The following is a 23008-nucleotide window of genomic DNA, read 5'->3' on the forward strand; positions in this document are numbered from 1 at the left end:
TTCTATGCTGCAACAAAACGATATGATTAAACTGGCCGATAAATGGTCTAGCAAGCTAGGCACAATGGTTGACACCCAGATGCTTACAATGGAATTTAATACGTCCTCTACACTGCTATTGTCCAGCAGGTTGAAGCTACAACAATTTAAAACCAGTTGTATGCTTTACTATACCCCAAAACTGCTTACTAAATGGATGAAAAGAAACAGAGGAATGGTGCAAGGCCCATGTTGTGGCCTCAAATATAAGGCCTCATTACGAGGCTGGCAGTAATGAGATAGCCAGCCTCACGGTTGCGGTCGGACTGCCGCACTCCAGTCCGTCTGACTGCTACATTATAACCCTGGCGGTATGATCGCCAGGTGACTGCTGTCCCTGCCAGAAACATAGTTCCTGACGGGCTGACGGTGGTCAGACTCGAGTTCAGTGCCACCATGCTGGTCACAAGTCCCCTTTTCACCAGTGTTTCATGACAGTTTAGCCGCCATGAAAAGGTTGGCAGAAAGGAAGCCTTGGGCTGTGGTCATGGGCACTGCAGGGGCCCCCCTGCCCAGCACCCTCGGAATGCACACTGTCTGTATTCCAGTTCTTGAGGTGTGATGAGTGGCAGAACTGCTTTTAAGTCTGTTTTGACTCAGTTGGTATAAAATACATTTTTATAAATATACTTTCATTCTTAAATAATTAAACATCTAAATGCAGCATTAATTCAGAATTTAAAAACCAAGCAGGAAATAACTTTGGAAAATTTTCTAGCCTTTTCGTAAATGGCGATTAGGAATTACTATTTTATACCCATCTAAGCTTATTTAGGGGACTTTTTAGCAAGACCTACACAATGAAATAGTTTTTTGCCTATTATTCCACTGGCATGATTTGAATGCCTTTGTGGATCATATCTTCACTAATTGGCCCTAAAAAACAGTGGCAGGCTCTTTCTAAAGTTGCCACAAGTTTTAACTAATTGTGGGTAGCCCTTTTGTAGTATTGAGGACCCACACACTTATATGATAAAAGCAACCTCACCTTCTCGTTGCACATTTTCAGGTCCTGGTTGTTTCCGCCATGGACATGCAACTTTGATTACTAAAAGCATTTGAACGTTACTGTTTGAAGCATTCAGGTATGAGCACTTGATAAAATGCTAAGCTTCTCTGAAGATGGGTAAAATCTGTGAAATGAGCATAAGAAGATTGCTGGCATGTGATGTGATACTGATTTGAGAAGAAATGTAAACAACTGTGATGAGAAAGAACTACAAGTACCAGAGTTTACAAGAGTTTTACTGGGACAAACATCTGTGCACTGTAGATGATGACATAGTTTGGCACTTCCAGACCTGACCTTCAAAGACTTCCTGTGGACATCAGCGCCTGATGACTTGCTGCAGAGAGAATTAACCCTTGCTACAGAATAGAGGCTGTAGGGCGACTGCTGAAAAGGTAAGATCAGTTGAACATCTGTAAAAACAGTGAAACGTCTATGGAAGAAGACCGCTGACCTACCGTAAAACACTGACTTTAAATTGAGAAGACATATGTAGGATTGTGATGTCAAAGCCTGCAAGTACCAGAACATGTCGGACTTTTACTTGTGACGACAACCGATATATTATGAAGGATTAAAGTATTGTCTCTGCACACCCAGACCTGCTCTTCAAAGACTTCCTTTGTGTGGAATGATGGAATGGTTTGCTGCAGAGCTACTGTTAATGGTTGAAGCATTCAGTGTAGATCGACAGCTGAAATGCTGACCTCCCCTGAAAATATGTAAAACAATTTTATTTTATTATACCTCTCCTGAACGGATCAGCAAGCAGAGACTTCTTCGTCAGTTGGACATCTGTCTGGTCAGCATTGGCAGGGGGAAATGAAGCGTATTGGCTCAGCCACGATTGGGCTCTAAGTTAACTGAACCAACTTAGAAGGGGTATAAAACTAAGGAAAGAGCATTAATAGCATTAACAATCAATGTTAGCTACTAAAAGAAAGGGTATCAGGAACTGCTCTGGAACTGTCTGGGGGCCACTCTGGTAAGTGCAGTCAGGATAAGTTAAATCCATAAAGTTATTTCTCGAGTCGTCATTGGTCAGAATATCGAATGTTCACAGTAGAACATTATCTCTTAAGTCTGTGATCTAGTTAGACAGTCTTTCACAAGTCGATGAATGGCTCCTCTTCTCCTATTCCTGTCACCAGTTTCCGTCAGGTAACTTTTAGTTGCAATTCATAACTCCAGTCAGTAAAGCCACTGTCAAGTCCTGGGAATGATAGCTTCTCATACACCAAAGATACAAATGTATCTCTAGGTAGTACATCGTATTGCAGCAGACAGTTCTCACAAGAAAGTTTAAGACATCATCTAATTTAAAGTTACATCACAAATCTATTTGGTCAACACTGTGTGAACAAATAACAAGTGAAAAATTCTTGCTTGAAACAGAAAACACTTACGAACATTTATTTATGCTATGAAACTTAACATGAGGCTTTGTCTACTAGGCCCAAAATTTCATAATTACTCTATGCTTATAAAAATTAAGTAAATATATGTCATTAATACATCAGTATGGTCCACTAATACATTTAATTCTATATGTGCATATTATTTAAAAACTGTTAATATTAATTCTTTATTAAGGTCGTACCAATATGATTGCCACTTAGGTGGGCACATTTTCCAAACACTCGATTTCTCTATTTTAGCATAATTCAGGTCAATTCTTAGCTACAAAAAATGCATATTTATGATTAATTAATTCAGCTTTCACATGAGTGAGGGGTGCTGTTGTAGAGAGAGAGAAAAGTGCTGGATGTGAGTGAGGGTGGAGGGTGTAGAGACAAAAAAGTGCTGGATATGAGTGAGGGTTGCTGTGGTAGGGACAGAAAATTGCTGAATGTGAGTGAGGGTTGTGAGTGTAGAGAGAAAAAAGTGCTCTATGTGAGTGAGGGGTACAGTGGTAGAGAGAGAAATGTGCTAATTGTGAGAGAGGGATGCTATACTAGAGGCAGAAAAGTGCTGGATATGAGAGAGGGATGCTGTGGTAGAGACAGAAAAGTGCTGGATATGAGTGAGGGATGCTGGTGGTAGAGACAGAAAACTGTTGAATGTGAGTGAGGGATGCTATACTAGAGACGGAAAAGTGCGGGGTGTGAGATGCTGTACTAGACACAGAAAAGAGCTGGATATGAGAGCGGGATACTGCACTACAGACAGAAAAGTGCTGATAAAAGTGCTGGGTGTGAGTGAGGGATGCTGTGGTAGAGAGAGAGAAAAGTGCTGGATTTGACTGAGGGTTCCAGATGTAGAGAGGAAAAAGTGCTGGATGTGAGTGAGTGAGGGAAGCTGGTGGTTGTGACAGAAACGTCTTGGAGATGAGAGAGGGATGCTGATGGTTGAGAGAGAAAGTGTGTGAGTGACAAAGCTGTTGACCGTGTTAATGTTTGAGAAATCACATTTTGGAAGACCTACTAGGACGATGTATTGGTTGTCTGGTCTGCACATATGCAGAAAATTATTGAGTGATCTAACATTAGATGAACCAAGCCTTTATCATGGTTAATTGCTAATATCTTGAGGCTGTGTTGTCCATGAAGAATGTGAGACCCATGTGAGAGCTAAACATGCCAAGGGTTCCTTCATGGGGGAAGGGGGGGTGGGGCGACAAAGACTTCTGGGGAGGGGGGGAGAGGAAGCAGTGAGTAAATTAATTGATGAAGGGCTGGGCGCAGCAGGGATGCTGTTTTGTTGAGGCTTAATACTGAGATGAAAAAATGGAAGAAAAGGGTGGAAGAGAGATTGGTGAGTTTGAGGATAGGAATGAGGTCAGCGGGAAGTGTGTTGGAAATGTGGTGGTTTAGGTTGGGGAGGAGGGGAGAACACGAAAGAGAGAAGGGCTGGAAGGAGTATGGAGACGGTTGCACGAAAGAGGTTGTAGGCTATAATGACACTACAAGGAGGGGACAGTAAGGACTTTTCAGTCCCTGGGAATTGTTTGTGGCACAGCAACACCACAGCTGCTAAATGAAATATGCCTATTTATTTTTTCCAGCCCATAAATGGACAGGTTGCTGTAAACCTACTACCAGTGAAAAATTCTTTGTTGGACTTACAACAGTTTTGTTTATCGTTTGTCTCGCCTTGATTGGAATCATTGCAGGTGAGTTATAATCAATTCTTGCTTTGTTTGAAACATTGTATTTACTTTTTTACTGCACCTCTTTAAAGAACACTATATCATAGTGCATTAACTGCCCACAACCAAGGTAGTTCTTCAATCACTCACTGACTCAATGCTTGTCTTTGAACTTGTACATCATTCTACCACCTTTCGAGGAATAGAAATACCATATATTACATAGCAACAGATCTTGTTGTAGCCATTCTTACTTGAACGACAGCTGGCTGGAGGTATAACAGCTGAAAATACTAGTACCACAGAGACTGAAAAAATAGTACTTGCACACACTTGTTCCACTTTTCTAAACACAGTGCCCCTACAGTTCATATTGGAGTATTCAGTCATTTTCCTGGTTATGGGGAACTTAAAAAATATAATATCACATGTACCCCAAAGTAAAACACACCAGTTGCATCTTCGTCTTTGAGGTTCTACAGCGGCCTTTTACCTAACAGCTATGCTTTTGCTGTTCATATATCACAAACATATATACATACTTACACCTTGATGTTTTTCTTTATGACTATTTTGTTGATTAAACATGGTTTGCAACGGAAATGACCTTAACAAATACACCAACTACCTAAAAGGGCACAGAGGGCAGCAGTTAAACTTCTCGCTGTGCTCAGGATCGTCAATCGCAAATATTACCTTCCAACCTCCCTATTGGTATCGGCTGTGTTGGTCATCAAACACAGATGGAGTGCTCGAGTTACCCATGCCTAGCATCCGCAGAAATTGTCCAGTGTACTTGGTGAGTGGTCAGTATGTCCCACTTTCACATCTCAGGTCATACATTGAAAAGTATAGTGCTCAACGCATGCCTCAGGTGAGATGAAAACACTTATAGTTATCAGTCCTGAAAACTAGGATAATCTTCTGCTGTCCCAATGCTCCATAGTGTATTAAATGTCCTTTAGCAAGTTACTGAGAGTAGACCAGCCTGTTCTTTAGGTAGTAGCTATCTTCTTACCCAGTTCAGCTCTGTTTCCAGCGTCTAGAGATGTGCCACAGAGGACAATTCACAAGGTTTTCTCAAGCACAAGTTAGACTGATGCATAGAAAAAGTCTATGGCTTTCGATATATAACTCATCAAAAGCACCCATAGCCAGTTTTCCTTGTGGAGGAGTTGTCTGTTCTCACACTTTTGCTAAACACTTGCATAAGTGCAGCCTCACTCTTCCTGCAACACATTTTGAGCAGACTGTCATACACTCACAGCACAAATGCTTTTCTGATGTAGGCCACACTACATCCACATACTCGCTACTCATGCATACACCTGCTCTAATTCCTAAGGGCCTGATTACGAGTACAGCGGTCCACAAAACCGCTGTACCTGTGTCGCTGGCCCACCACCGTGTCCCTGATGATCTGACCGCCAGATCAGGATGCTGGAGGTCAAACCACCATCAGACCACCGCTGCATCATTGATCCTGACGGCTTGGTGGTGGTCCAAGTCTTGGTCAGCCATGGTGGTGGTTAAGTGAGCACTGTCGTGCTTATCATGATTTTCATTTCTGCCAACCTTTTCATGGCGGGGTCCCTGTCATGAAAAGGCTGGTAGAAAGGCAAAGTTGGGAACCCCCTGTCAGTACAGTCTAAATGCCCACTGTCTGCCATGGCAGGCAGTGCGCTTTCCGAGTGTGCTGTGTGCTGCAGCATTGGCCTCGGTCTCTGTGAGAGCCGAGGCCAATGCCATCGCACTGTTTCCACTGGTCAGCCCGGCTGAAACATTGCAATACAGTAGTGGGGAGGCAGCCAGCTTGACGCCTGCCTCCTCACCATCGTATTGGCAATCTCAGTGGTTAGACCACTGAGATTGTAATCAGGCCCAAAGTGTCCTGTTCTCACTCCTTTTCACACCAGTGCGTCTCTTAGGAACACAGAAAAAGCTAGTACGAGCACAACATTGCAATAATACTCATAGAGGCCACAGCACAAACAGTCTCCTCCATCTGTAGCTGCCTTATGGAATGATGTACTTCCTATCTGCAAGTGTGCTAGGGGCACATGTGAAGTGTTATGTAAATGCAACAGCTCCTCATGTGTAAACGCCAGTATGCCACTGATTTCTCAGCTTCATAGTTGTTACTAAAAGAGTAGTTGTGGGCATTCCCAGTACTTTGTCATCTCAGGAAAATGCGATGCAAATGTGCTAAACACCCACAGAACCATAACTTTATGGGCATCAGCAGACTGGTAACTCCTTTTCTTCAAATGCAAAAAGAACAAGTGATGGACGGAATGCTGAACAATGTCAAACACTCACCCCCAGCCACAGATCTGGGTTTAATCCATCGTTCTTTTGCTCACCATGCCACCACAGTTTGGACCCAGCCATATGCAAATAAGTCTTGACCCTGTTCCTCATGGGAACAGTCCACCCCGAACTACCAGGCCAGGTCTTCCCTGGACTGGAAACAAGCATCCTGGGACCGGTTTCGGGGTTTCACCCCTCATCAGTCTGGTGCAGCAGTAAACCTCTGTAGTGGGCAATTAGAGACACTATGCGGATCGGGCCCTGTATCTCTCTGTTTGCAAGGTCCTTCTTGTCTTACACTATGCAGTCTCTTTACGGTGCCCATTTGGTACTACCGTATTGGTAAACAAGAGCATTGCAATCATTCAGCCAACATACCGAATCTTTCTTGCGTCACTTGAGTATTTGTAAATGCATGTTAACAATTTTACAATGATGGACTAAATCTAGTCAATTCACACCGTTTTCACTAAAACCACATTAGGAGGACTCTTCCCAAAGGTAGGTAGATCTCTGCATGTTTAGATCCTCACTTACAACCAAGTGTAAATCACCACATGGAGGGAATTCACTGATTCCATGCCAAGCTATCTGCCCATATGTAAACTCAAACGAGGGCGTGGAGACTTCTGTGATCAAACTTATGCTAATAACATTCTGACTGTTCATGAAGATCTCCACCACTGGAGCTGTGATCTCCTTACAGAAAATAAGTGGGAATTTTAAGAAAATTAATGTTAAATTAAAAAATAAAGGCTATTTATTTTTGTAATTAAAACATATTTCCCTAACTCCGGTTTAACTAGAATTACCACAATAATAAATGAAAATATACCTCCAGTTTTGTTGCATTTCATTTATTTAATTTATTGTTTTATTTAATTATTGATTTGAAATTCAGTTAAATTAACTGTCAATTATTCCTCCCTTGCCCTTTAGAGTATAATTTCTGCTGAATATGTCACAATCTTGAATGCAAGTTATGTATTATTTTATTTGGGATTTAATTGAAAAAAATGTAAGCTATATTTTATTAAATTGCTATTTTGTTTATAAACAATACAATTTAAACTTATTTTAAAAAACTTAACAGTAAAGTTACAGATAAATAATGTAATTTAGTTTATATATTTCATTACATGTTCATGATATTGCTTGCCTCCACTGATGTTTATGGCCATGTGTTGTTGTACCATAGGTTGGTCATGTGTGGTACTTGACTTACCCTAAGGCTAAGGTGGCTTACGTTTATGCCTGTTTTGTCAGTAGTGCCCTTTTTAGTAGGCTTACGTGTGCATTTTGCAAATTGTAGCTGCCTATCTCTTATGATGGTGAGTGTTTTGTTTTAGCATGTCACTCCATAAGCCCTCCTTTAATTTCCATCAACCCCATCCATTTTTTAGTAATTATTACATATTTTCCTAACCTCTCCCTTCTCTCTCTCAAATAACTGTCTAAAACCTATAGCTATATGTGTGTATAGGATTGGGGGGGGGGTTGCCACCACAGGAGTGGAGAGCTCCTTACAGAAAAGATAGGAGTGGCGGAGACAGAGATCTCTGGTTGGAGGTTTGTGAATGACATTTGGGAGTCTGCCAAATGGATTTTGTGAATAGGGCTCAAAATGTTTAATGTTACTACTCCTTTTATTGTAGAAAAACCAGAAATCCATAATTTATTTCAACCCATATTTTCGCAATTTTGCAATTAGTAGAATGTGGGAAGGAGAATCCTTTAAAAAAAATGATTCTTGTATTTATCATGTTCCCAAGCACATGTTCAAGTTTATAGGCTACACTAAGAGCATGTAGGGCAGCCCGTCACGGCAATGGAGGCTATTCTGTCAGCTTTGCTCACTGCGACCACCCACCCATACATAGAGAGCTCCATCAGACTAGCGGGCACCTCACTGCCCTGAGTAGAGTTAATGCTATATTAGCTCCTTGGAAGGCACTGAAGCTTTGTTGAGTAGGTTTCATGTTTGAAGGGCATGTTCAGCCAAATTGTTTGTTTTCTGAAAACAAACTCCAAGTTTAAACTCGGAAGACACAAAACAGTTACTCTGAAATGCAGGGAGTCTTCTCCCTGTGTGTGTGGGTACATTGTTCCTATGTTCTGCCCAAAACAGTCATGCCTTGCATGGTGGTCCCGAGAAGGAAAAATAAGTGACAGTCACAGAAACTGATGGGTTGACAGGTTTAGGGTTTATTCCAGCAGAACCAGCTGAGACTCTGCCAATGTAAAACGGTGGCTCCACAAGTATAAACCCATTGCTTTCCCCGAATAGATCTGAGAAGATGCGAGTTTGTGGGTCGGAGCACAATCGATTTAAGTCGGTGCTCCCATTCTGCCAAATTGCAAATTACCTTATGTCACAAAAACACTTAATTCCTCTTTTGTTGCATTGTGTTAATTGATTGCACAGTACTTCCGTTTCACCTTCACCTTTGTTAAATCCACAATAACAAAATAGTCCACTTTATAATGCTTTAGAAAATGCTATTACACGTGCAATGGAAATATTATTCAACTAATAAATGAATACATAACACCCGTTTCTTAAATGATTAAATTCTTTCCAGTTTGTGTTTTTTCTATGGTTTCAAAATGTTTCAGCTTATCTGGTATATAGACCTACAAGAATACTTTTCTTCATGTACATTTTCTCAAGAAATTTGCTGTTCTGCAGATTGGCAAATATGAATATATGTATTTAATCAGGCATAGAAACGTTACCATACATTCACTATTATCTGCTTTCTTTCAAGTTCGGGTGGGAGAGAACTGCACTGACGTCCAGAATCGGAAAAATGATTTCCAACTTCATTGGAATCCAAGGACAGATGTTCTCTTCCTTGCCCCTTGTCCTGACAGCTGGATCTGGATCAAGGGAAAATGTTATAATTTCTTAATGGAAGAAGAAAATTGGGAAACTTGCAATGCCATCTGCTCTTCGTGGAATTCCACATTAGCTGTAATTGAAGACACAGCTGAATTGGTAAGAAACTAAAAAAGTAAAAATGGTGTCCCTCGTGTTCTTTCTTCAGTGACTCATTTGTGTACGTGTGTGTCTGTGTAAGTCTAACGTACATGCATAGTTGCTTGATTTACAGGTGCAAGGTCACAACAGTTAACTTTGCAGGTGTAAACCTTTTATTCCAGCTCAGTATTACCCCATGCATCCCGATGGAGTAATATTGTGTGCGATCCAATCCCTCTAAAGTAATGGGGATTGGGTGTTCCATGGTGTGGTTTCCCTGGGGATTTTGGCAAGACTCACAAACAAAGAGTGTCAGTATTTTTAATTTCTGTAATTGTGTCACAATAATTCCAGTTTTGAGTGAGAAGATGTCAAGAATTCCAGTTACCAGATTACAGTAAAGATAAGTACATGCTAGCAATGTTAGATTTACTATCCTTAACTCTACATCTACCCATCTTGAAGACCTACAAATATCATCTAGGCACAGAGATGTGGAGTCAGTAATATTAAATCTGTGTTTACCTAAGTATACGTAGTTTCAGACTTCTATGATGATCAATATTCTGATTATAATATTTTGGGAGGATATTAGACACTTGATACTGTGGAAAAAACACACACATCCCTCTCCAACCCCTTCTTGCTGTCTACATGTTCAGAGAATTCCTTGTTCCAAGTGCAGCGTAAATGCCTTCAGCAAGGGGTACCCCCAAATTGGTAAATGGGAAGTTTCTACACCAGTAAAAATATTTTCTCTGTGGAGAAAAAAGGTCTTCTTGCAAGACGGCAAATACATTTCACCTTGTCTAGTTGTGTAATGTACAATTATGTATGTAGATGGGAACTGGCAACAGTTTTTCAGAAGCATGCCTGCAAATAGGCTACTTCTGTAGCTTTCTGGGCGTACATCTGTAAAACTCTTGTTAATACCTAAAGTTGACATACCTGCACCCATGCATGGTAGTAAACCATCAGGTGCATGTTTATCAGCGGCAGACGCCACATAACTCAAGGGGAGGGGCGGGGGAGGAGAAGGATTGGGGCGGAGATGAGGTAAAATAAAAAATAAAAAAACGCTTACCTTGCCTCCGTCCTAACTGCCTCTTGCTGCCTTGCACTCCTCTTCTTCTGGTGTCCCTGTTATCCCAGCATTCACTGTTGGGACACCAGCACAGGCTCCTCAGCAATCCTGGCACTGCTTTCATGCAAAACCTTGCATGAAAGCAGCACCTGAATTGGTCTGAGTGGCAGTGACTGCTGCCTAGACACAGCCCTGGGGGTCTGTGCAGTTTCTCTAGCCTGGCTGTTAAACACAGCTGGGCTGGAGAAACCTAAGTGTGCATGTGTGTTTGGCCGGCCTCAAACGGCTGGCCAATTACACATGAGTACTTAGGTGCACTCTCCCCACCTCCCATGACCCAGCCCTGTCCCTCCCTGCACTGCTGGCTGTGCTAGAAGCAAAAAAATAAAATGATAGTAAACTTTTGTTTTATTTTTTTGCTTCTGGCACAGCCAGTGGAGCGATGCCCCTTCACAATCACAAAGGAGCCATCCCTGAGGTCTACCACCTATTTTGAGAATCATAGCCCATGTCTCCATCTTATGTGGCTCACAAATGAAGTCCTTGTCTGGCTCTCAGAGTGGAAGCAGGTCTTACTGTTGCAGCTTTATGATGAAAAGTTCTTTAAGGAGGGGTGTCTTCTTCTCTTCTCTAAATTCGAGCAGGATTTGGGTGGTCTTGACATAAGGGTATTGTTCCGGGTGTGGGTGTTACGAGAGAGGAGGCCATTTCTTTCTTTTATAAATGTCTTCACCTCATTTGAGTGTGCCCTGGCCGTGGGTGTGCCAAGAGCCATTGTAGATGGTGAGAGTGCTGGCGTGCTAGGAAGGAGTGCAGGTCATAAAGGCTTCCAAGATGATGCAACTGGATTTGATGATGGTGGGGATTGCAAGGTGTAGCCAGCTGGTTTCCTTCAGGGTTGGGGTGAAGTGGTCATATTTATTAAGGTCCTATTTGAGGTGAGTTGGATGTTCTTATGGAACGCAAGTGTGGGATCTGGGAAGCTGTGGATCAGGCTGTGGCCACTATCCAGTTGTTCGATTGCACAGCGTGAACAGCTGTTCTGAAGTCACTTTCTGGGAGAGACTTTCTGTCTTGTATTTCTTCATGATGTTCTCCTCGAGGGCAAAGTCAGTTCTAGGGAAAATATGAAAGACTTGGCACAAGGTAAGAGTTGTAATTTGCATTAAGCTCCAGCGAGGGGCATCCTGTACTAACGTGTAAACTGCAGAGAATTGTGCCTGATCTCATATTTACAGATTCAAATCTCAGCATGTCCACTCAACCTTTCATCATTCCAGGTTTGGATAAAATTAATATACCCGAGTTGGGTAGGATGACAAGACCTCAAAGCAGATAGTAGAATTTATTTTCATATCTGACTACAACTTTACTGTAAATTGTATTGTAAGGACAATGCCTTCAATATATATGATGATGCTTTATTGCAGATGTTCTTAACCTGTGGTATAGGGACCCTTGGTGGTTGTAAAGCCTATTCAGGCACTCAGCAATTGATAAGAAAATAAATAATATTAACTGTTTAATAGAGGGTGTATGAATAAAGAAGAAAAATTTACAGTTGAAAACTTGAAAACGTTCTGTAAATGTGAAGTCATTTGAAGTTGGAGGCTAAAAACTAAATTATTAACCTCAGATTGATTCATGGGAGCAGTGTAAGTGCATTAAACAGAATATAGTATGGATGATGAGATGTCTCAGTTAGGTTTAGAAAAGCTTCAACCTTCCTATTAGAATTAAAATGGTGAATATTTTTTATATTTTTCAAATTAAACGTTTAATCATTTTGTATTTATTTGCTTCATGTCCATTTCTGTATTTGCTGTGTATTGTTTTGCGGCTCAAAGCATTGAAAATGCTTAGACAGGTGTCTCTGACTTCCAGTAAAGACTCAGTAGCAAAGCCAGATTACCCATATCAGGCATTGGGCATTTCCCCGAGAGGCTGGAAGGGCCAGGGGCCTGTTTTTTAACTGGGGGGTGCTTTTTGGTAGTAGTGGAGCACATTTAAAAGCACTGCAGAGTTCCTTGTATAGCACACTTTTCAGGCAACAATAAACTTAACTCTGGTGATTAATGTACATGCTGGAGAGAGATGGAGTTTTGTCTAGTGGCAGTTTCAACAGTTTTAGTGGGATATTGCTTTTGTCAAAGCGATCCCTTCTTACTGTGCAGATCATATATTACAGTCATAATCTAGCACAGTGAGATATGAAATGCCATCAGAGAGCTGCATGCAAACTGCATAGTATAGTTTAGAAAGTTATGTTTTTTTCAGTCTTTGATTATCCTTATTTTGCTAAAAAAGGGTTTGTTTGGGTAGAAATAAATTATTTGTAAAGTCAACCCTAACCACTGTGTCGTGTTGTGAATCCTGAGTTTATCCTTTCTCCGACCAAGGAATCTTGAAAAATGCCCACCAGCATGTATGACGTGAATCCTATACCTTGTAGTCCCCTTTGTCTTATATACTATTGTCTATACACTGATTTACACATGTATTATTCATTTTCTCTGTATGTGTGTGATGTAAAGTGCTGTTGCACTCTACACTGGTAAGAGAGGCGCTATAAAACAAATGAAATACATGTGAGAGTGGGCTCTGGAGAGATGAGGAAATGTGTTCTAGAATGCACTGTTTTTGCCATTTATTTCCACATTTTCTTGAGAACCCCTGCCACTCAAGCCCCATTGTAGAAGTGAGACTTGTTTACTCTGGCTTTGTACCCTATGGGGGCTGGTCTGACAAAATTTGCCAGTGCTGCTTTAGTTTCCCAGTCTGGCCCTGAGTAGGAGTACCCGGATTCCAATAATGATTCAATGGAGTTTCTTTGGTTCCAGTAATGATTAAGTGGGGTTCCACAGAAGTCAAAATGCTAGCAGTCACTCATCTAGTGTGCACAAAATGTCACCCTTTAATCTGAGATCCCTAAAAAAAACTCTGCCATGGGTGTGAGGGTTAGAAGTGATGTCTGCTTTTGGTGTACAGTGCTCTGTTTTTCTTTTGCTAAGTGGACACTTCAGATTTTCAGGCAGATAGCCTGTTCATAAAATACCCATCACTCATATTTGAGTGAACTTTGAATTAGCCAATTAGGTTAGCCCGTTTAAGTTAAAAATGTGTTTCATATCGAGTTACTTACTTCTTGATTCTTGTTGGAAACCCAGCTTCCGCCCATTAAATTAATTGAAGGCTGGCAAGGTCTTGATCGTCATATTTGATGGTGTGCTTTCTCTGGTCTTGTTTAAAGGACATCTTGATGAATCGCAAAGGAACTTATGAGTACTGGATTGGACTGAGCGAGAATTCCAAAAGTGTTTGGACATGGGTGGATGGGAACATCTTCAGTAACTGGTGAGTCATACTGATTGCCCTCATCTCTGTCCAGAATACTGTTTGTGCTACACAGCATATGAATTGATGGATATGTTTCTCTTGCTGAACAAAGCGAGCTAGCCCAAAATATTCTATATTCTTATTCTCACTCCACCTTCATTCTCACTTATACTTATTCTCACTCCACTCACAGTCATTCTTACTCAAAACAGGAATACTGTACTTTATATTTTTGTGCTTGAGATGCTCTTCTTCTTTCCATCTGGGGATCAAGGTGAGATGAAATAGAACAGAGTCTGTTTTAGATCATTTGTGTGAAGTAATGCTTCACAGGGCAGGTAATGGGGCTGTTTCCAGTTTGGAGTACCTTGGTTATGGGTACAGTGAAGAGTAAGATCTTGCTTCTGGCTGTTATTCAGCCTTCACGCAGCAGTGGTCAGACACACAAAAGGAAAGGCCCTGCCTAGAAACTTCCTCACCTGAACAATAGACACTGCAGTCTCCACATCGCCCCCCCACCCCCACACTTTCGCACTTACCATCAACGAACCTGCAGGGCTCAGAAAAACAAGTACTGGGCAGGCCCTTTCTAACAAGGCCCTCATTGAATCTTCAAGGGGAACCCTGTCCCCTCTCTCGCTCATGTTATTAATTTCCACCCTCAAGCCATAGGAATGCAGGCACTATACTACCATTGTCTAGGGAGGTGACTGTATCTCTGTATTGGGTTTAGAAGCAAGGCATCATGGCACACCATTTGGGTATGATTTTACATCACAAAAACGTAGAGGTGAAGGCTTCATGCTAGAGCTTCAACCATATTGGAGTAAACTTATCCCACCTCAGCCACTCTTTGTACCTCATTGAAATCGAATTGCAAACGAGCCAAAGAAAATCACCATAGGGGTCAGAAGATAAACAAACATTTGCAATGCAATGGGTCTCGCATTTGCTCGAGTTAGAGTTATTTAGCTTTGTAAACTCCTAACCGGACTTATCTTGACACATAAACTGAAAATGAAAAGAAAAACAGTTTCACATAAGCGAGCGGAAGGTTGCCATTAGCGTGAAGGAAACGCTCGCAGTGAAATGTATCAGCAAAAGTGCAATTATCCATGTAATGGCAAAAGTCCAGTTATCTATGTAAACGGCAAAAGTGCAATTATCTATGTAACAGGGTTGATGTCATGCAAAGCGCTCGACTACTGCCCAGCGAGATCACGCTGCCTACGAAATAAAAAATAGTCCAGAAACCATATGGAAAACTTGGAGCCTCGTATGTTTTTAGTATTTGGCAGGTGCGTTCGAGGGGGGCTAAACACCGGAAAAAAACATGACGTATGCATGCCTTTCACTAATCAATTCAAGCACATTTTTAAAGGCAAGCCCACGAACCAACCAAACTGATGGGCGTGGTTACAAGCCTTTAGAGAGATAACAACAGGGACAGACCGCTTTGCATGCTTGACCCTAAAAACAGTCTTGAATAATTCCACCCATGCGCTATCACTGGGGTTGGGTAAGTAACATCGTGCCTGCATTTCACTTTAAAAGATTCTGCTTATGCTAGGGAGGACAGCAATTGAAGTTAGAGATTAAAAAAAATCAGAGCCAGCGTGCAAATCTGGGCCACACATTTTCTTCTCAAACAAAGCAATGAAAAAACACGCCGCAATAGTAATCAGCCTTAATGCATAACTTTAGTTTGGTGCCCAAAATCTGCTCTCAGACTTTCAAAAACTACAAAAAGCATCCTTCGGTACAATGTGTTGAGATTTTAAAGCTCCGCATCTTTGTGGGCGGGTATTAATCAACCCTGCAGCAGACGCGCTGTCAATGAATGTGGGCTTTAAAGAAGTTTTCTTCACACTTGTATTTTTTTGCAGACACGTTCCCTGCAATCAAACTGTCCTACAAGTAAACACAAAAAAATCCTGAATAAACAGCTGATGTGGTATCTTTGTACTATATTACCATGCAGCCTCTCACTCTGTTAGATGTCAATTGTACTTGTTACGCATCCCATTCGGAGTGCATCCTGGCCATGGGTAGAGGGAGGGCAGCATGCTGTCCTGGCCGGGTCTGATGTGAAGAGCCTAGTTCCCAATGTCTTCCTGAATTCTGGTACTGCTCCTGGCAGCCCTAATGTGAAGGGGGGAGTAAGTTTCAAAATTTAGGATATAGGTACGAAAAGGCGCCACCATTGGCTCTGGCTCTTTGGAGGTGGGGGACAATGGTGAGCAGGAGGTTTGCTGAGCTAAGGTGCTTGGTATGGGTGGGAATACTGATGTGGTTGTCGGTCGGTAGGTGGAGCCTAAATTATGTAGTGCTTTGTGTTTTCCATATGTAACGTGCTCTCTTCTCCCTTCTCCATGTAAAAAAAACTTGCCCATTTGCCACTCACCCCACCCATTCTCTGTGTCTTTCCTTATCTCCCTTTAGAAAGGAACGAACGTGGTGCCGTGACCAGAACTTCTTGTTTTGAGTATGAATGAGTGTGAGTGGAGTGGAATAAGTGTGAGTGAGAATAGGAATATAGGATCATTTTGGCTAGCTCGCTGCTATTCGGTGCAAGTATTACACCTCATCAGTTTCAAAGATCAGCCACTGCCACCGAAATGTTTATGCATCTTTTAACAAAAAAAGGGACACATACCTTGTCTGGTGAGATTTGGGCCCATATTTATCATTTTTTTACGCTAAAAGCGGCGCAAACTTACGAAATACAATTATATTTTGTATGATTGCGCCGCTTTTGCGTCAAAAAATGACGCAAATGCGGCGCAAGAAAAGTATAAATATGGCCCTTGGTCTAGATGGTATGGAGAAGGCTGGAGGCCAGGGGATGGGTCGCCAGGACAGTAGGGCAACAAGGCCTTGCCTGTCTTCCAAAACTCCAATTCTCTGATGTCGGAGAAATGAACGTTAACAGATACACTGTGAATGCAGAACTTAAGCATGCACAACCGTATCTATTTTCTGATTGTGACCCGATGCCAAAGTCATCAGATCTTTGAGTCTCACAATGCACGGTCATATGGAGAAGGCCTTTCCTAATGTCCTGCCATATGCAAAGGAAGCCTCCGAGATGTCCCTTGGAGATTGACAGGTCCACAGCGCCCACGGCTGCCTTACTGAATGACGCTTGCAGTGAAACATTGTGAAAGTCAACAGCATGACCAGAAATTCAACAGGCAAGGGCTTAAAGAAGGTGAGCCCTGACTTTGCCCAGCATCAGTTTGGCCAATGAGCACGTGTCACGTGGCACATGAGCGCTAACACATGCGCCTGTGAAAGGGGCCTCGCTGCCTGACCCTCTCTGTTTCGAAAGTCAGAGTGACAGCTAGTCATTCACAGCTAACTTTCTAATTACTATTGTAATCTGTATAATAGTAATTAGAAAATTAGCATGATGTTGATGTTAAGGGCAATTGGGTGGGCGCAGCCCCTTTGCCCACATGAACTAGTCGCCCCTGGTTTGTACGTCTTCAGTTTCCCCGAACGAGAATCAGATGTACAAGTTGTGAGAGTAAGAATAGGTGTGAGCAGAGATCTCAATGAATGCAGAAAGAGCTCTCTGATGTTGTTCTGATTATGTCATCCAATGCCAAATGTTATACTTTTTCTGGTTGGTAGTGGTTTAACAGACACAAAAAGTATGCATGTACTGGGTACACCTCTGGTTTTGAACAGAGATGTGCAAATTGTAGTTTTTATGCACTAGAGTTTGCAAAGTTGACTGTGTTTCTTTCCTGCTAAAAAAACTTGCTGGATGTTATTTTTCAGCAAATTATTTTTTTCAAAGCTTTGCAACATTAACAATGTTTTCAAAGCTTGCAAAGATGACTGCAGAGGAAAACATTCACTATTTGCATATCCTTAGTTTTCACTTCTGTGTTTTACATCTGGTAGTGGAGACATCTGTTTCAGAACAACCAATGACATTACTCCTAAAAACACTGAGGACCATCCCGAAGAGGATCAGCTTTGAAAGCACTAAAAGCAGCTTTTGATTCCTGAGGGGACTCCAAAAAGTCTTTGACACTGCAAAAGGCCTACATAATAGCAAAAAGTCTGAGCATCACCCAGGCACCATTACGTGATGTAGTCCACCGCACAATACCTATTGATCTTATTATCAGGCACATTGTGGTGCAACCTCCACACATTTCACAGCCAATCTACCAAAATAAATCCAGGCTTACTTTTGAAGCAGCCATCTCGCCTTTCTTAGAACTTTTCATATTCCATTATGGCAAAATCCTCACCAGGGCCATCCCACTTCGCACACACTTATAAAGATTCAGATAGCGCTATGATGTCTGGCTCACTACCTCCCTATCAAGTGCTAACTGCATTACTCAGAGGAAGATGCATGGCATACTTATAGAGCTGTTCCCCACGATGATCATACTGTAGACTACTTTAAGGTTTTGCTACCCAGTAAAACATCTGCATACCACAAGATCATTCTAAGATTTGCTCATCAAGATGATATGCCTTAGCAAGTTGAGGAACCAGAGGGCGATGATCTTATTGAAATTAGTACGCAGAAAACAAACAAGTATTTGCCTATGATCAATCCATCCTGAAAAATTGTACAGAAAACTTTCAAGGCTTTGTAAAAACAAGGCATGGAGGGATAGAGGGAAAGTTTAAACCTTTTCTGCCAGGATCCTTTATTCATTAGGGAGTATATACCTCAATACTGGAGGTACTGCAGGGATAGAAAGCAATCTTTTTCTGCAGGGTAAAGGGAGACATTGAGCTGTCTTGCAGAGTGAGTAAAAAGCTTGATGCCAACTGAAAGCATGTTGTGGTCATTGTGGGAATGGAGTGGTGTGTTGCCTATTCACTGGCTATCTTAAAAACGCAGTGACAGGCATCAGTGGGGGAAAACAAAATGGTTGTTTTGTGCACTTGCTGCATTTTAGAAATCCTGTATCTGTGGCAGGTATTGCGTAATGGAGTGTTAGGTGCATTCAACTCTGTTATGCTGCAGCTAAATACACATTTCATGTTACCCATCGGCCCCATTCTATCAGTGAGAAAGAAGGCACAATGCTTTTCTTAGGCAACATCCGATTAGCAACCATTTTTAAAGCTGCTACCTGGTATTAAGTATGCACACTTAACAGTCACTGTGTGAGTATTCATGAGTGCTTTAAGATTTTAGTTTACTGGTTGTTAGGGGTGAGTACCCACCTCAAGAAATAACCACAGCCATTGTCATAGTGAACCCTTAAAGTCACAAATCTAAACTGAGCTCAACCCTCTGGCAGCTATGGCACAGTGCAGACAACTTAATTTAGAGGCAATGTGCAGAGTATTTATGCAGTACTAAAACAGTAATAAAATCAGAGCACAACACAAGAAAAATACCAAACCAAATTAGATGAATAGAGTAAACTTTAATAAATTATGTGACACTAAAACGACAAAAATCCAAATAGGAAAGCTGGAGTTATGTATGGTTAAAGTTTAAGGTTCATAATAGTGCCAAAAAGCGGTAAGCATTCTGCAGTCCAGAAACCAGGTTTTATACTGGTTGGAAGTTTTACCTTTGGACTTGGGGCATAGCATATAATCCACTGAGTTCTAAATCAGACCCGTAGTCTCTGAAATGAAAGATAAAAATCCCTAGTGCAGCAAAGCATCAGGCTGTGGTCGAAGAGGGCTCCACATTGTCACATAACCGCAGGAGGAGATCTCTGTGAAGACATTGACATTTGGTGGGAAAGCTCAGAGTGGGAGGAATATATATTTTGTGAACAGAGTAGGTCCATCACCAGCTGGAACTTTTATCCTCTTCATCTGGGGAAGATTCCTACCTTTGGACTTAGTCCCTTTTTTGAAGCTCAGGATCGTTCAGTGGGGCAAACCTGCAGGCTGAATTCCATTTGTCCTGTAGTGCCATGGGAGCCACAACCCATATTTTATGACCTGGTGGCACTCCACAAGAGTTGCTTTCAGTCATGCCACTGCTTAATAAACTTCTGGCTGGCCTCCAAGTTTTTATTAGCCCTTTTCATGTACTCAGCCATGTGGGCTCACAGGCCAAGCACTTAGTGCACAATGTCCTGCTTGGGTTCCTTGAAAGGTTTCTCCAACCCTTCTTGGACAAGACTCAAGTGACCTTTGACAGGGCGCCTATACAAATGCTGAAAGGGGCTGAAGACCATTTATTTTTGTTCTGTTATGTTCTCCAATCGACATGCACTTTTAAAAGATGAGAAAATTGGAATAAAAAATAAAATAAAAAATGACGCAAAGACGTGATGCCAGTTAAAAAAACAAAAATCAATTTTTGCTTGGAGTTTTATGTAGGGATTTTTTAATTTCTCAAATAATAGATTAGTAGTACTGCTAAACACATGTTCTGGATCCCACCGCTGAACACCAATGCAAGAATAATGGCATTTTTACTTGTGGTGGACTACCTACAATCCACTTTCTCAGAATCCCTAACAATACCTGCTATTTAATTTAATGCTGTTGTTTGGAAATCTTTAAATACTACTGTAAACACAACAGGTCTTTAGCAATGTTGTGCTCCTTGCTCTACTATGCACTACATATCGAAATGGCTGCCATTTGCCTTGAATTCACTGCTCAGTCCATGTATGTTTTGAACTGCAAGCATGTATGCACACTTGCACTTAACTATGGACCATATGAGAATGCTTTGGTGAACTGTTTTCAAATAATAAAACTGTGCTTGAGATGACAAAAATTGGTGTTTCTATAGCATGCCATAGACAGTAGAAGCTATTGCTTATAGAGGTTGCGAAATATTAGGTTTTCCGCAGGCGTGATGACAATTTTATTTACCACTGTAACTGTGTTCTTCAACGGCGGGTGCAGATCTTCAAACAAAATAGACAAATGTCCAGGTATTCATACTAAACACAGTTAAGACCAGACCCATTGGCTCTGCCAATGGTTGTACTCAATATGGTTTCGAAATACAGAAGGAAGACAATTATAAAGAGCAATTATTAGCAATGGATGACCAACAAGAGGGAAACCATAGACATCAGTGTGTTTCTTGCCATTTGTAACACTTTATTTTGTTTAAATGAGCCTAATGTCTTTCAACAGGGCGTACATTGACTTTTCTGAGGGTTGGTGAGTCTAATTTAACCCAGTCTGATTTTACAGGTTCTACAGGGCATATTCTGGGCGTACATTGAGATGCCTTTGTTTGTGCAGCTTGGGAAGGCCAGACAGGCTCTAATGCATCATGTGATGCCCTGTTGACAGAGTTGTCTTGGTTAGGAGTTTGTGCAAGATGCTAGAGGAAGCCCTGGTCGGCACCTTTAAACCCTTTCTCCACACCAAGCAGTGTATCAGGAGAAAAAAAGAAATGGCATATAACAATAAAGATGTCGGTCAAACTTAACTACTAAACATGCACGTTTAAAATAATTTCCAATAGAGTAGAAAAGACAAAACAGTCTCAGGCCTATGGGTGGCTGAAAATAAAATATTGTAAGAAAGCTTTATACACTTTCACACATTCAAGTTGACTTCACCTATAGGTATATATAACAAGACAAACTTAATCTGGTGGTGGAAGCAGTGGTTGTCAACCAGGTGAAATGCTGATTCATGCACTGTGTGGGTGTCTTGGGTACACATTTTCTGTGGAAATATAATATTCCTGACTACCGAGCCTGATTATGAAATACTCTAATATTACAGGAGCTAATATTCAAAACTGACTTCAAAACATATGCAGTGCAGTGCTGTAAAATGCACGTTTAGCCCTCTTTTGTTAACACATATGCTGGGGGAGATAGGATAAGCCTCATATGAGTCGCAGCTCGCAGGAGGGAAAAGGGGTGGGGCGGCGCGGCACGTGGTGGGGGGAGGGGAGCCGGGGACAAACAAATATATAATAATAGAAAAAAACGTTGCTTTTTTGCCATGTCAGTCCTCCACTGCAGGCACAGGCTCCCAGCCGGCCATGCGTCTAATCCTAATGCTGCTTTGCTGCTGATGGCTGAGTGAGAGTCTCTGCCTGCTGTCTCCAACCCAGCAATGCATTGCAGACGGCCAGCCAGACATACATGCGCACTGAGGGGGAGTTATCCTTTTCACGCCCGTGGCCCCACCCCTTTTTATAGTAAAGCCATAATAAACATAGTTTATTATGGTTTTAGTGTAAAAGTTTAACTTCTGCTGTTGCTCGCAGGAGAGCGACGCTCCTCCGCCATAGCGGAGAAGCCGCCCCTGCCTCATATGCCCTTAAAGATTTGTATCACTTGCTCTCCTGTTTCACTCCAGCAAATCTAATACATTTTCAACCTCTAGGCATTTTTCTAACATATGCTTCTCTGCCTGTAACTCCTCCTCCTGACTCACAAGGGAGCAGTAACTGCACTCCCAGTCCTAGCATTCTGATGAAAGGCAAAGACTGGAAATAATCCGAAAGACATTTTCATAGCCCTTTTGTATATTGGCTCCAGTTCTAAGAATGGTCATTGTAAGCAATCCACTGACACTGTTGTATTTTTGTTGCAGGTTTCCAATAAAAGGAGACTCGGACTGTGCATACCTCAATGAAATTGGCATTTGCAGCTCCAGATGTTACAACAAAAGGAGGTGTCTATGTAGCATGAAGGACGACTATGAAACAAAAATAAAAAGATTTTTTGCCCTTGGACAACATTTTTCCTAGTACTTTTCTAGTATTACATTGGACATTTGGGGGGGTGCAAGTGAGTGCTGCTAATGATATGTACCATATGATTTATTTAACAAGTCTACGTCATCCGCACAATTACAAAGAAAATGCTTTCAGATTTACTGAGTCATTTACCTACAGGGTTTATCACTTCTTTCTTCTGGAGAATAAATGTTCTGATTTAAAACTTGGTGTCTCTCATTTTTGTGGTGCTAACAAAGATCTCTGTTATGTAGACATGCCTTTAAGTTATTGTTGCATTCTTTGGAGGATGAACACCGATAAACAGATGCTGCAGAATCGAGAGCTGCTGACGTCCTGCGGTGTGATCGCACCACTGCGTAGTCAACACATCACGTCTTGACCGACTTGATTCATCGACCCCGCCGGGTCACATGGAACCGATGCCTCGCCACCGACACTGCATCAGCTCCCCTGCAACCTGACGGAACCAATGCTTCCCCTGCCTCACA

General features: G+C 41.7%; 1 protein-coding gene across 1 annotated transcript in view; it reads left to right on the forward strand.

The window, feature by feature from the left end:
* LOC138303638 (C-type lectin domain family 2 member D-like) overlaps positions 1 to 22722 on the forward strand; it is a 65111-nt gene extending 42389 nt beyond the window's left edge. The window contains exons 2-5 of the mRNA XM_069242935.1: positions 4053 to 4160; positions 9215 to 9444; positions 13761 to 13864; positions 22373 to 22722. Of these exons, the coding sequence (XP_069099036.1) occupies positions 4053 to 4160; positions 9215 to 9444; positions 13761 to 13864; positions 22373 to 22529 (599 nt within the window). The 3' untranslated portion in view covers positions 22530 to 22722. The remainder of the gene's footprint in view (positions 1 to 4052; positions 4161 to 9214; positions 9445 to 13760; positions 13865 to 22372) is intronic.
* Positions 22723 to 23008: the final 286 nt, after the last annotated feature.

The sequence above is a fragment of the Pleurodeles waltl genome, chromosome 7, assembly GCF_031143425.1.
Source record: "Pleurodeles waltl isolate 20211129_DDA chromosome 7, aPleWal1.hap1.20221129, whole genome shotgun sequence".
Classification (NCBI taxonomy): domain Eukaryota; kingdom Metazoa; phylum Chordata; class Amphibia; order Caudata; family Salamandridae; genus Pleurodeles; species Pleurodeles waltl.